Raw genomic sequence first — 14,980 nt, forward strand, 5'->3', positions numbered from 1 at the left:
TGAAGTAATGGATGAATTATCATCCCTCCAATGCACATTATTAACTCTGCTTTCTCTACAGAGTCCTTGTGACTTCAGGTCTCATAGGGTTCACCGGACCTGGCTGGGTCTGATGCCATGGCCCTTCTAATGCCCGGCCCACTCTTCGGCCCACTCCTCCTCTCTACCTCCATCTGCCTGATGGATCATGGAGGTCTGGATCGTGGTCCATGACTACTACCAACTATTCATACACTCTGTCATACTCATTGAATGTATTTAAACTCTAAATCTGTCCTTCTGTACACATTACAACTATTGCACCTGTCCATCCTGGAGAGGGATCCTCCTCTGTTGCTCTCCTGAAGGTTTCTTCCCTTTTTTCCCCCCTGAAGGGTTATTTGTGAGTTTTTCCTGATCCGATGCGAGGTTTTGGGGCAGGGATGTCTATGTGTACAGATTGTAAAGCACTCCGAGACAAATTTGTAATTTGTGAAATTGGGCTATACAAATAAACTGAATTGAATTATTATTATTATTTTAATTTGTATTATTAGTCGTAGTATTATTTTAAGTATTATTATTATAATATTATTATTTCTCAGTTATCTGTTGCTATTCAGTAGCTGTATGAGCTGTAAAGCCAAACTGTATGCTAGATGAAATATATTATATTTTATATTATAATCTTATTATTTTAGAGGGACCATGTACAGTTAAAACAAATGTCACCATTTGATGCACTACACCAGATTGTACTTGGCAGATGGATGAGAAATAGACGACGCGGGCTTGCAGGTGTATGGTCTTCCGACTAAACTTCATTTATTTGACAGCTATACGTTTCCCCTCTCAACTTCTTGAAACTGTTAGAGAGGTCAAATGATTACTTTCCATTATCTTTTTTTGTAAAGTCTTCAGTCCATTTGTTGTTCTTCTTTAAACAAATAATGTATTCTTTTATTTGGAAATATTGACAGGTACATAACACAGTAAGCATTAACTGATATTTCCATTGTTTATCAGCTTTTTGTTGAAATATCAGATAACAAACCCACTCCCCCACCCCTCCCACTGTATACACTAGAGTACAGGACATTAAATACATAAACAATACATGCAAAGAGGTCACCTCATTTCGCCGAGCCAGACGTACACACACACACACACACACACACACACACACACACACACACACACATACATCTGGAACATCTGTATGTAGACACACCTGCACAGAGTCAATACCCAGTATCACACAAGTACAATATATCCAGAAATTAAATGACAACACGAGTTGTTCTTCTTCTTTGAGTTCGGGCAACCTATTATACCACATAACTTGGGGAAGAGACACAACTGAACATCAGAAATAGGATATTGTAAATTGACAACTGGCACATCTCCGGCTCAAGATTTATTTCCCAGGGACGTAGACACATTTTTTCTTCATTAATCTGTATTTAAGAATAACACTTACTCTCTCTGTCATCAATTCCCCCCAAATGTGTTTGGATATTTGTCGGGGCATTTATTTGAGTTCTTGTGAGAATTTCGCCTCGACATGCTCCACGGCGCTCATGTCTTCAGCTCTCATGTCTTCTCACGACACAATGTGTTTCAGGTGTTTCGTAACAACCAATTACTTGCTCACTTCAAGTTACAGTGATCAATAGAAAAATCATTTTGCCAATGGGTGCCCTTTTTTTTTGGTTTGAGCACCTGCCCCCCAAAATATCTGTGCACATGCCTGCCTATAATGTTTATCAATGATTTGATTAGTTGAATAGTGTCTCCAATGACTGTTGTATTGGATTCGATCATACAGCTGTAAATTAAAAAAAACCTGGTATCTCAGATTTTCCTGAAATTTATCTCTTTTGCATGACAATAATTTGCAACTGTGAAACAAATAAAACCGTGGCTTCTTACATTACAAATGTCTCTTCTCTCTAAGAGGAGCTAGGTGGAGATGTGAGAGCTGAAGGAGACAAGCTTTGTTATGATTTGGAGTGTTTCCTGTTTTGTTTTGAAGTCCCTGTCTCGTTTCCTGTTTCCCTGCGCTTCCTTCACTGTGCTTGTCTGTTTCGGTCCTGATTGTTCCCACCTGTGTCTCGTTTCCCCAGTGTATTTAGCCTGTGTCCTTCTGCTTGTTCTGTGTCTGTTCGTTTTTGTTCCTGTCCGGTTCTTGTCCCTGTTCCTGCTAGATCGTTAATAATAAATCCTGTGTTTTCTGAGAACTCTGCCTGCTGTGTTTGGGTCCAAACCTTGCCACACCTAACAGAACGAACAGACCAAGAAGATGGACCCAGCACAGCAGAGTTTCTCCGACCTGATCTGTCCCGTTCCACCGACGCCAGCACCCAGGACCCTGGAGGAGATTTGGGAGCGATTTCGGCGGGCCGACAGGAACGAACGGCCGTTCGTTTGGCCCTCGGATCACCAGGCACTTCCCGCTGCAGCCTCGCAGCCTCCGCCTACGCCAGCACGCAGGACCCGGGAGGAGATATATGAACAATTCTGGCGGGCCGACAGGAACGAACGGCCGTTCGTTCGTGCTGCCGCCTCGTGGCCCCCGGCCGGTTTCACCTACGGCAGGGGTGGCCAACCAGTCAGAGACTAAGAGCCACATTTTTTACTGTGTTACCGCAAAGAGCCACATCTCTCACACACACACACACACACACACACACACACCTGATCAGCCAGATTTATTGTAAATGTCACACACCAACATGATGGAAAAACTGTACCTGCTTTTCTGCCTGGCTTTTCAAAGCGACCAACTTGTTCTTGCGAAGTTCCGTCCCTTTTGGAAATTCCTGTTCGATGTTAGGGTGGAGTGAGCTGAAGTGACGCTGAAGATTTGAAGCTTTGAAATGCGCTAATGCTGCGTGACATATAAGGCAGATCGGTTGCCGGCTTGCCATTCGTTAAAAAATATAAACTCTCCCACTCTGGCAAAAACGACCTGTGTTCTTCTTCATATTTTCATTTCAAGTGGTAACTTGACGGAAATTGTTTACAACACAAATGATGGCACACCAAAGATTCTCTAAATCGCTCGTCGTTTGACGTCACTCAACCAGGTTTACATGGTCAGTCTGCCATCTAGCTGTAGGGGGAGTGAATGACAGCGCCAGCCAAGCATTTTTGACGCATGTCATGTGACAGCTCCTGAAGAGCCGCATGAAACTAGTTAAAGAGCCGCATGAGGCTCGCGAGCCGCGTGTTGGCCACCCCTGACCTACGGTGTCCCGGCTCCAGCCCCCGGTGTTCCGTCGCCGGTTCCAGTCTCCGATGTTCCAGTCCCCGGTGTTCCGTCACCGGCTCCAGTCCCCGGTGTTCCGTCGCCGGTTCCAGTCTCCGATGTTCCAGTCCCCAGTGTTCCGTCACCGGCTCCAGTCCCCGGTGTTCCGTCACCGGCTCCAGTCCCCGGTGTTCCGTCACCGGCTCCAGTCTCCGATGTTCCAGTCCCCAGTGTTCCGTCACCGGCTCCAGTCCCCGGTGTTCCGTCGCCGGTTCCAGTCTCTGATGTTCCAGTCCCCAGTGTTCCGCTTCCAGTCCCCGGTGTTCCGTCGCCGGTTCCAGTTCCCGATGTTCCAGTCCCAGGTGTTCCGTCGCCTGTTCCAGTCCCAGGTGTTCCGTCGCCGGTTCCAGTCCCCGGTGTTCCGTCACCAGTTTCAGTCCCCGATGTTCCAGTCCCCGGTGTTCCGTCGCCAGTTCCAGTTCCCAATGTTCCAGTCCCCGGTGTTCCATCGCCAGTTTCAGTCCCCGATGTACCAGTCCCCGGTGTTCCGTCGCCAGTTCCAGTCCCCGATGTTCCAGTCCCCGGTGTTCTGTCGCCGGTTCCAGTCCCCGGTGTTCTGCCGCCGGCTCTTGTTCCCTCTGTTCCGTCCCGCCCAGCCCCGGTTTCCCGTGACCCGACCCGTCCAGCCCCGGTTCCCCGTGACCCGGCCCCGGTTCCCTGTGACCCGACCAGCCCCGGTTCCACGTGACCCGTCCTGTCCGGCTTCAGTCCCCTCATCTCCTGAGCCGGGTCCCCTAGCTTCCCGTTCCTGTCCTCTGGCCCGCCCCTCGTCTGGGTGGTCGTCCTCCGGCCCGCCCCCCAGACTCTGTCCGCCATGCACTTGGCTCCGGCTCCCCTCCACCCACCCGTGTTGATCCCTTGGGATGTCTTGAATCCGTCCTTTAAGGGGGGGGGGGGGTACTGTTATGATTTGGAGTGTTTCCTGTTTCCCTGCGCTTCCTTCCCTGTGCTTGTCTGTTTCGGTCCTGATTGTTCCCACCTGTGTCGTTTTCCCAGTGTATTTAGCCTGTGTCCTTCTGCTTGTTCTGTCTGTTCGTTTTTGTTCCTGTCTGGTTCTTGTCCCTGTTCCTGCTAGATCTTTAATAATAAATCCTGTGTTTTCTGAGAACTCTGCCTGCTGCGTTTGGGTCCAAACCTTGCACCACCTAACACGCTTGTCCACTCTAGTGACAGTATATGATTATTTTAATTTCTTAAAATATATTAAACCACAGGACATTGCTGCTAAATAGCAGCTATTGCCAATGATGTAATTCCCTCTTCAGACAGCACAATATATAAACTTTTACAGAGAAATGAGAAGAGGTGAGTCATAAAATAGGATTTTTACACCCTCTCTTAAATGGTAGCGGAGAAGATGAGAAAGCAACAACCAAAAAGTGACGTATTTGTTAACTAATTTTTCTTTGTATCTCTCAGTATTTGTTGACCTAACCTTTCCTTTTTGGAACCAGTCTTGACCAGATGTTTGGCCCAGCTGTGGTCAATAACCAAAACATGATGACTGAGTGAAGAGGAGACAAGAGTACGGTTCAGAGAATTGATAAATAGAAATAACAAAGTGAGAGAAAGTAGTAGGAGGCACATGTGTGTATAATATGAGTTTAAAACTGTTCCCCACATATGTTCCCATCATTATCCTTCAGCTACAGCTCAGTCTCCAGGCATGTCGGACACCAAACACATGTCCACCAAACCCCCAGTGACACATAAACACACACACACACACACACACACACACACACACACACACACACACACACACACACACTCTTTGTTAATCACACAGCCCCACTTCCTGAAAGACCCCCTTCACAACTCTCATGCTTTAGCTGCACCTCAGTAATCAGACTTTTTTAGTTTACTGATGCTGGAATAGAAGAAAGCCTCTCCTGTATATTTAACTGACACAGAAAGGATGCTCACAAATCAGCGGAGGGATGCTGCTAATGAAAAGCACATGACTGTCTATGAGTGCAGATATCTCAACAATAGCTGGGTGGGTAGGAGACTGAGAAGACATGAAATTACAGTTGGGCGTTCCATAACAAAGGTTCAGTGTTCGCAGCTTTTCTCAAAGACTTATGATATACAGGACTGTCTCAGAAAATTAGAATATTGTGATAAAGTTCTTTATTTTCTGTAATGCAATTAAAAAAACAAAAATGTCATGCATTCTGGATTCATTACAAATCAACTGAAATATTGCAAGCCTTTTATTCTTTTAATATTGCTGATTATGGCTTACAGCTTAAGAAAACTCTAAAATCCTATCTCATAAAATTTTAATATTTCCTCAGACCAAGTAAAAAAAAAGATTTATAACAGCTGAGTGTTTGTCAAGGCTCAGGAAACCCTTGCAGGTGTTTCGAGTTAATTAGACAATTCAAGTGATTTGTTTAATACCCTACTAGTATACTTTTTCATGATATTCTAATATTTAGAGATAGGATATTTGAGTTTTCTTAAGCTGTAAGCCATAATCAGCAATAAATCAGAATAAAAGGCTTGCAATATTTCAGTTGATTTGTAATGAATCCAGAATGCATGACATTTTTGTTTTTTTAATTGCATTACAGAAAATAAAGAACTTCATCACAATATTCTAATTTTCTGAGACAGTCCTGTAGAAACAAATGCGTGTGCATTCACACAAATATGCAAACATACCAATGCACTCTTTTCTATTCGAGAAAAACACGATCATGCTATATGCGGAAATAGAACAAAAATGAAAACAAACTGTGACACAGTTCAGACGCATGAAAGCTCTGAGCCGAGCTGAGAAGGAGGGGAAAGAACCACTGTGACCTTCCAAAGGAAAAAAGCCAGGGAATAAACCCAATAGGCAGACTTGTGCACCAAAGGAGAGAGAGGAAGAGAGAAGAAGAGAGAGGGAGGGGAGGGTTAGGTACAGAGAGAAACAGAGGAAGAGGAAGAGAGAGGGAGGGGAAGGAAAAGAGTGAAAGAGGCATAGAGAAGAAAAGACCCAAAACTTGTGATTTAACAGAAGAGGGCAGGTATCAGAGGCTGGTAAGAAACTGTATTTGTTGTTTCCAAGGGCTACTGTTTTCGATCATAATCAATAAGATAATAATTCAGGCCGGAGTGTGTTTGTGTGTGTGACTAAGATGCAGATGATGGTGTGCTGGTGTGTTTCTATTGAAACATTGTGCCGTACAAAGTGGTACTCTGTCGCACTTCGACTCTACTGCTTTTCTCCAATCCTGCAAATTCACTTTGATTTCAGATTTGTATGTCTGTCTTGTGAGGACAGCTGCTGCTGCAGGAAAGTTCAAATTTGAAGAGAGTAAAGAAAGTTACTATTTTGAAAACTCACTGTTGCTCACTGATGGAGAAGAATCTTAGATAATTATTATTTCTTAGATTCATTTAACTTGCTCTGGAGTGAAGTCCAGGATTGGTGTTAAAACACCGAACAAAATAAAAAGGAATGTGTAGAAATGTGAAAATAACTCACTTTTTTTTTTAAATCACAACCTGCGGTGAATCACTGAAATGTGTAAGGATTGGACTTTTAATAAATCCCTTTGTGAAGAATTAGAATTAATCTAGGTCGAGCTGACAGCTGTTCTGGACAAAGAAGCAGTAATGACAGCATCCAGTGAGAGAGTTTAATCAGTTTATTAAAAAATGAGTTGTTATTGTCAGTGCACCTTTTAACTCCTTCGCCGAACATTGAGACTGTCAGACTTAGATGTATATCCAACCTTTGCACAGCCACTACAAGACAAGGACATTTATTGGCCATCTCGTAACACTAATGCAGAGTATCTGCTGCTGAGTACATAAGGAGGGCAAATACTTTTGTAACTATCACTTTTCCATGGCATGTATGCAAGCAATTTTAACATTAGATCCATCTTTAAGTTAAGCTGGACTAAACTGCCTCTAACTAAAACATGTTTAGATACATAGAGATGATTTTTATCAGTCAGAAGATGCAATTTTTATTATTATATTTATTGTCATTTATGTTATTTGGAGATTTTCGGAAATGTGTCGTTTAAGCACAGACATCTGAGTCAGATCACTGAATTCAGGTGTGTGTGACGTAGCCCTTTTTCAATGCATCTTTTGTCCTACAAAACAGGTGATAATTTTCAGTTCAAAGGAATGACAGCAACAGACAAAACATTATTAGAACAAGCTCACCGTCATGGACTTTGTTGTAACAAAGCTTTGTTCAACAGCAACTCAAGTTGAATGAGAATTATGGCTTCTTTTTTTATATCTCCTGGTACACATGGTCATCTCAAGCACCTGGTGCTCGTATTCGTAGTATTATAATTTTTTGGTAACTAAAACGTGCAAAAATAGATGTACTGTATCTTGGTCTTCGTAGTTAAAAAGACACCTTCACCTTCTTAATGTTGAGCCATCTCGGACTTAGCCTGATCATGACGACAGCAGTACGAGGGGAAGGAGAGCTGATTCTGGTCTGAAATGAGGGGCTGGGAGGCTCTGGGTGGCTGAGAGGGAAAAGGAAGGGCAGTGCCAGAGAAAAGTTCAGATTTGTTTTTCCAGCCAGAACAGATTATGTCTCCGAGACTCATTCCTGCCCCATGATTCAAATGAGATGTTTATCCATTTGGCCAGAGGTTTGCCTCACTGGTGCAGAGTGATTGGAAGCTAATAAGGTGCGTGTCTGCATGTGCGTGTGTATGCGTGCGTGTGTGTGTATGTGTGTGTGTGTGTGTGTGTCTGTGGACATGGAGGTCATTACATTATGTGTACAAATCTGCAATGCATCTGTTGGACACACTTTTTAATCCAGCAATTGCTTAAATTAATCCTGGAGATAGTCCAGACTCTTAGATATGTCTCGGCTGAATCTGCATACCATCACTGTGCTAAAGTATGCAAGATAGAAACTCCTTAATCCAAACAACTAACAATATTCGACAAAATCTGTTTTTCTAACACTATAACAAGAAGAATTGTTCTCTGAAAAGATCCTATTAAAATACACATCAGTTTGAACCGTACTACAGTATATATTCATGACTTTACATATGCTTGTAACTTGTGTTTTTACAATCGTTGAAAAGATGCATATTGCTTCCATCATAGTCTCATTGGGATTTAACCCAGTTTCCTTTGGACCTCTCTTGGGCCAAAGAGCCTCCCAGACCTGCAGTTCCTCCCTCCACATCTCTCCCTTTGGAGCAGAGCTGACAATAGAGCCTTTATACCAAAACATTCCACTCCTTTCCCTCATAATTACTAATTTCCTGTGCCAGTATCTTCCCCTCCTCAGTTTGGATTTGATTAATTTAAACAACTCACTGCTTTCTTTCTTTCTCACTCTTGTTCACATACCAAGCTCCAACTCCCATCTTATCATGTATATAAACTGGAATAATATATGAATTCATGTCAGTTTAATATGATAATTGTATAATTATAAAGTTTGTATGAAACTTAAACCAGACAACTCTTTAGTGTTCATATTTTCCTTATTTTCAGCTCAACAGGACATGGATGTCATGCATAGCAACATTTTCACTTTTATAAGAGCAGCATCAGGTGGCAATATTTGTTCAAAGTCAGGCAGCAGCAGATTGTTGATCATTTTGGTTAACAATACTACAGTCTAAGTGTTTTTATGGCTGAGGTTCAAACCTGTTCTATGTTTGTCTAGAATAGATACTACTTGGTCAGCTCAACCTTGAAAACTCTTTCTCTCAACACAAGTCGAGTTGAAAATAGGAACAAGCAAATAAACAATTGCTTACTGAAGTATTGTAATCAGATATCTCCACTGAGCCTCTACATTCCTGCTAATAGGCAGGTTTGTACACACTTGAGAGGCAGCACTGTTCCAGAGCTCCCACACAGAGCAAGACATAAAAAAAGTGGCAATGCATGATGTTAAACTTTCTGTGTGGTGGGGATGAGCTTCACTGCAATGGCTGACCAGCAGAACCAAAATGACAGGTTCTGTGTTGTAGAGAGGTTTCTATTTCTCTCTTAATCTATGTAAGTATGAAGACAGTAGAGTCTCCAAATCATCTATCTCTGTTTCGTGTTCTTTCATAGGACGATGAAGGCCGGCGTGGGACTCTTCTCTGCATTGGCTCTGTTCCTACTGATGGGGGCAGTGTTCACCCAGAGAACTCGGCAAAAGAAGCCCACCAGGCGGCCAGCCACCACCAGGAAGCCTTCTGTCCATAAGCCTGCTGTGCCGGTACAGTCAGAGCCCCAGGAGCCAACAGACTTCCCCCCTCTCATCCTGGGCCCACCTTCTATCTTTCCTGACTGCCCCCGAGAGTGTTTATGTTCCCCAAGCCATCCCAATGCTCTCAATTGCGAGAACCGCAACATCCGTGCAATCCCTGTCATTCCATCTAGAACCCACTACGTGTACCTGCAGAACAACTACATCTCAGAAGTGACTGCAGAGTCGTTCCTCAACGCCACTGAGATCCGCTGGGTTAATTTGGCAAATAACCGCATTCACCGAATAGACAAAAAGGTCTTAAAGTTTCCTTAATAAATATTCATGGATACATATATATGTAAAACCAAAGATGTTTTCTCTACACCGATCTCTTGTGCAGGTGTTTGAGAAGATCCCATCACTGCTATACCTCTATGTGCAGCATAACCACCTGAAAGAGGTCCCTTCTGGTCTCCCAGCAAGTCTAGAACAACTCCGCCTAAGTAGAAATCGTATTTCTAAGATCCCTGCCGGTGCCTTCAACAAGATGGGGAACCTGACACTGCTCGACCTGTACCACAACAAGGTACACCTCCGTTTAAAAGTACCTTTGTTTACTCTGCATTTTAAGTATGAGCAGGGTCAGCGACCTATATGCATTTCTGGAGCAAATAAGAGTGTATAATGACTTTTCTTTCAGCTGAGTGACAGTGATCTGGAAAATAACATATTTAAGGACCTAAAGAGCCTCATGCAGCTCAATCTGGCTCACAACGTCCTAAAAAAGATGCCTGCTGGCGTACCTAATAGCCTCATACAGCTTTTCCTGGACAGGAATAGCATAGATGACATCCCAAAGCAAGTACACATTGCCCATGTTGTCACATAGCTGATGAACACAAATGCATACATGCACTGCATGCATTATTATTATTACATTATTATTATTACAATTTTTACAGTTGTTCTTCTCATCGTTGTTCAGAGACTACTTCAAAGGCTTAAAACACCTGGCGTTTGTGAGGCTGAACTACAACCAGCTGAGTAATAAAGGACTTCCTGAGTATGTATTCAACGTTACCACCTTGCTGGACCTGCAACTGGCCCACAATCAGATTGTTTCTGTTCCTTTCTTCAACGGTCATCTGGAGCACCTGCACCTAAACCACAACTCCATCGAGAGTAAGTAGTCTCAGCAGCAATCTGCACCATCTTGAAGGTGCTCAATATGGAATTCTGAGCATATTTATTCAGAGAAAATGCAACTTCATTCTATGCTCAGGTAGACATATCTTTATATTGTAAATAGTTTACAGCTAAAGAAATGGTCTGAATCCCACAATAAGAACCTTCAGGGTGAGAGGTATGTCTATGGGATAGAAGGCGTGTGATAGCCATAAGACCGTGTCTCAGGAGGTCAAGCAGCTTATCCGCTAATCAGAAAATAGATTGTTCCAAGTATGAATATCTGGATTTATAATGACAGTCTTGCTGCTGTTCATTTTCTGAAAGCTTTTAATATACATTATTGGATGTGTGCAAATGGTGTCAAGTTAATAAGAATACAATTCCACTTCTGTTTAAAACTATACAAGTGGTATTCACATTCAATAACATTGCAAATTCTCCTGCTTTTGGACTAATACAGGATCATCTAATCTTATTTTTAAATGATTCATGTTCAAATGTGTTTGGTAGAAATAGGTCTGAAGTATTGAGTTTGAAAAATTGTAGTAGTTCCAAAGGCATCTACCATACGGTAGATGGTAGTAAGCATATGCTTAATCAGTTGTATGATCCTTGGAAACTATTGAATGTGGTGTAACTCTGTAACGCTGTTCATTCTGTACACATGACATCTATTGCTTCTGTTCATCAGGGAAGAGTTTTTTCCCCTTTTTTCCCTGTGAAAGGTTTTTTATATATTTTTGGGGAGTTTTTCCTGATCCTATGTGAGGTCCTGGACAGGGATTTTGTATGTGTACAGATTGTAAAGCCCACAATTTGTTATTTGTGATTTTGGGTTATATAAAATAAACTGAATTGAATTGAATATACCCTGGAATTTATCCCTGGCCCCAAAAGGTCTGGGAACCCCTACAGACTGATAAGGGAGTAAGCTGTACTCCCCTAACAGGTGAAGCTAAATTAACGGAAGTGTATGAGTTGTCACGCAGTTTGCACATGCCTACAGTCCTGAGAAGAAGTCTAATCAGGGAGATGAAGGGAACCCCACTCTATGGGGGCCTCAACAAAGGCAATATTGTTCTGATTCTGAGATTGAGTTATTGCTTGCTCCAATGAGTTTGTTGACTATCTACAAGATCTTTCTAACAAGAAACATATTATCAAACAAACACCATGAAAACATATCAAGCATTGACATAAAATGTCAGCAAAACTATGAGCAAACATTTTCACACCTGGCATAGTTTTTACTGAGTCAATTGTCTTGAACTGCCCCATTATGTTTATTAATGTCAAATTAAACCTAACCATAAACCTAAATAACTTCCCTTTACTAATCAATAAGTGTAATGTGAAAGACATCGCGCAGCTGGATCAACCCACAGAGGATTATGACAGGACTCTGCATGTAGAAGCTTAGTGTCTTCCTTTACCCTGTCAAGCAGGAATAACTTTAAAAAACACTGCACTCTGTGCAATACCAAAGACTGAAAGTAAGTTACCATGAAGTTCAACATCTAGCATACAGTTGTTTTTTTTGAAGTTAGTAGAGTATTGGATATCGTACTTACATTTCTCAGGTGGCCAGGAACACGACTCTAAATGAATGCCAATTTCCGTCGATGCCCGGTAAATCATCAATTTAAGTGTTGGCTTTTAGGTCCACTTTTTGAGTTTCCTCTGTGACCAAGTGGCCCAAAAACTAATAATGCAGTTTTAACCTTCTGTATTTGCTTAAACATGTATTTATTTCATTTATAGATTGAGCCCTGACCTTACCTGCCACTTAGTCATTTGATTATCAGTTGACATCTACTTGTAAACAGTTTGTATTTGGAGGTTAAACAAGCCCTCTGCTTAGCTTTGTCTGGGAAAATATAAAGAATGTATGATGATCATGAAGTGATAAACTGTTGTGAACTGTATCTACACATTGTTTACAGTCAGAATGACAAGTGAAGTAAATGTAATTGATTAAAATAATAATTGTAAGTAAAAAATAATGCAGAGTCAATAACAAGTTTTATATCCTTCTCTAACTCTTGTGTTGCCTTCGGGTCATTTTGACCCGATTCAATATTTAACCCTCCTGTCGCCTTCGGGTCAATTTGACCCGATTCAATGTTTAATGTCGGTGTTCTTTCGGGAGTCAACAAACAAACATAAAGTACCTCACACTTAAACTTGGAAAACAATATTAATTCTAATAATTTTCTGGAGATTTTAATAGCTGGGGTCATATTGACCTCAAGGGTAAAATATGTTAGTATATATAAAGGTAACAGGAGGGTTAAACATTGAATCGGGTCATATTGACCCGAAGGCGACAGGAGGGTGAAACATTGAATCGGGTCAAATTGACCCGAAGGCAACACAAGGGTTAAGAAGTTAATCTGAATGTGAGGATTTCCTAAATATTCGCCTTTTATTAATTTCTCCTTGTTGTCTTGTCTGTAAGTTATGTATCCTCATTTGTTTGTTACTGCTATTCTACAACCCCATTTTTTACTTTCTGATTTGTGTATTTTTGTGTCTTTGGACTCCATTTTAAAAAGTGCGAACATGATAACATTATTTCTGTGAAATAAACCTATTCAATTGACAGATTGTTCTTGCTTGTTTGAAGGAAAGGAAACATTTGAGAATGAGAGACTTATGACTGTGTGTTTTCCCGGCAGGCATCAATGGCACGCAGATCTGTCCATACAGCCTGCAGGCCGACCTGAGCGATCTCAGCCTGATGCCCAGACTAAGGTACGTCACAGTATGTCATAACTTGGCACTCAACAATACAAACTGCAGTGGCACCCTTCGACAGGAAGTAAATCGGAACAAGCTAATTCATCAGAAACAAATTAGTTTTAAAATGCAGTTGTCATTGGGATGAAATGTTAAGCACCCATTCTGTTGCGTCAGGTACCTACGTTTGGATGGAAATCATCTGAGCCCTCCCATCCCTCTGGATGTCATCATGTGCTTCAGACACCTCCACTCCATTGTCATTTAGGAGAACCCTGCCTAAAGGCCTGAGGCTATGCACGCACGCACGCATGCACGCACACAAACATCAAGACACAGTATGCACACACAAATACACAGTGTGCACTGTGTGCAAACTGACATAAAGGCAAAGCATGCTATGTGAAAAATGAAGTATATCCAACTATACATAGGCCTACCGTTGAACTGCATTATTGAAAGAGGGACAAATACATGTTAAACTGTAAAGCTTTGATAGTTCAACATACATTGTTGTACATCATTTTTTGTTGTTGGTAATACAATGCAAAAAAAATAGAATGAGTAAAGCCTGAAAATACAGGTACATTGACAGATATGCTACACATATGGAGGGTAGTTATGTTCACTAGCAGATGTGACCAGAGTAGAGCTGCCATCAAGGAAAACAAAGAGACCTGCAGTGGATGTCAGAAGAACCAGTTTAAAACATAACTACCATGTAGTTGACACTGTCCCAAATGTGCATGTGATTTTCAAGGTACTCCATGTAAAAATGTCATTTTAATTATTTTCAGTCTTCTGTATAAAGAAGCTTTGTAAAGATAATGGAAAATAAAAATGTTGTCTTTCATCATTTGATTGCATTTGTTTATTTGAGATCTTCCTCAGTGGACACCAACACAACTTATGTCACAGTCATTTTTGGGGAAATTAGATATGCAAAACTGAAGAATGCCCTGTGATAGTCTGCAGACCTGTCCAGGTTGTACACTGCCTTCATCCATTGTTAGCTGTGATTGGCTTCAGTACCCCCAAGACCCTCAATAGGATAAGAGGTTACAGTTATTGGATTGATGGAGAACTCGGGAGAGTCAAATTATGTTTTAAAGTGGGATGTTTTTTAAGGACCTTACGGAGTTTAAGGACCGTATGGAGTTTTACTAGTAGCACCTGACAGTAAACAACTCATAAGAATAATAAACTATCAAGTATATTTTTAATTCAGTATAAAACCTTCTCAAAGAACTAAATCTTTTGAATTTCTTGTTTTAAGCATTTTCTCAGGGGTTGCAAAATAACTTGTAGGATGATTGTACTGTTCTGCACTGCAAGGCTAACGTTACTGTTACGTTGTCCACTGCATTATATTACAGCATTTGTCCTTTTTTTAAGACAGTAAAATGTGGTCAAAAGTGACAGTGACTCAATCTCAGAAAAATATCAGAATCAGAATCAGAAACATTTATTATCTGTGTTAGACAAACAAAGATTTTGACTTGGCGACTGGTGTGTACACATTAGACAGACAAACAAAACAACTACAACATTCAAAAACAATCAACAGTCAACATATAAGG

At 41.5% G+C, this 14,980-nt stretch overlaps 1 protein-coding gene across 2 annotated transcripts; it reads left to right on the top strand.

Moving 5' to 3' along the window:
* Positions 1–6,216: 6,216 nt before the first annotated feature.
* On the top strand, positions 6,217–14,253 carry prelp (proline/arginine-rich end leucine-rich repeat protein). 2 transcript variants are annotated; one of them, XM_056438574.1, is made up of 7 exons: positions 6,217–6,322; positions 9,353–9,788; positions 9,874–10,059; positions 10,174–10,331; positions 10,459–10,655; positions 13,340–13,415; positions 13,578–14,253. In XM_056438574.1, exons 2-7 carry the CDS (start codon positions 9,357–9,359, stop codon positions 13,666–13,668), a joined length of 1,140 nt encoding a protein of 379 aa, XP_056294549.1. In that variant the 5' UTR covers positions 6,217–6,322; positions 9,353–9,356; the 3' UTR covers positions 13,669–14,253. The 2 variants fall into 2 exon arrangements, with proteins under 2 accessions (XP_056294549.1, XP_056294550.1); XM_056438575.1 differs by having other exon boundaries at positions 9,916–10,059.
* The last annotated feature ends 727 nt before the right edge of the window (positions 14,254–14,980 follow it).

This window comes from Pseudoliparis swirei, chromosome 18 (assembly GCF_029220125.1).
Source record: "Pseudoliparis swirei isolate HS2019 ecotype Mariana Trench chromosome 18, NWPU_hadal_v1, whole genome shotgun sequence".
In the NCBI taxonomy this organism is placed as follows: domain Eukaryota; kingdom Metazoa; phylum Chordata; class Actinopteri; order Perciformes; family Liparidae; genus Pseudoliparis; species Pseudoliparis swirei.

What these genes read in the sequence shown, in the direction of transcription:
- prelp (XM_056438574.1), top strand. Translation starts at nt 9,357, where the DNA reads ATGAAGGCCGGCGTGGGACTCTTCTCTGCATTGGCTCTGTTCCTACTG. An exon ending in TCGACCTGTACCACAACAAG is followed by an intron (nt 10,060 to 10,173) that starts GTACACCTCCGT and finishes CTTTTCTTTCAG; the next exon opens with CTGAGTGACAGTGATCTGGA. An exon ending in AGCATAGATGACATCCCAAA is followed by an intron (nt 10,332 to 10,458) that starts GCAAGTACACAT and finishes ATCGTTGTTCAG; the next exon opens with AGACTACTTCAAAGGCTTAA.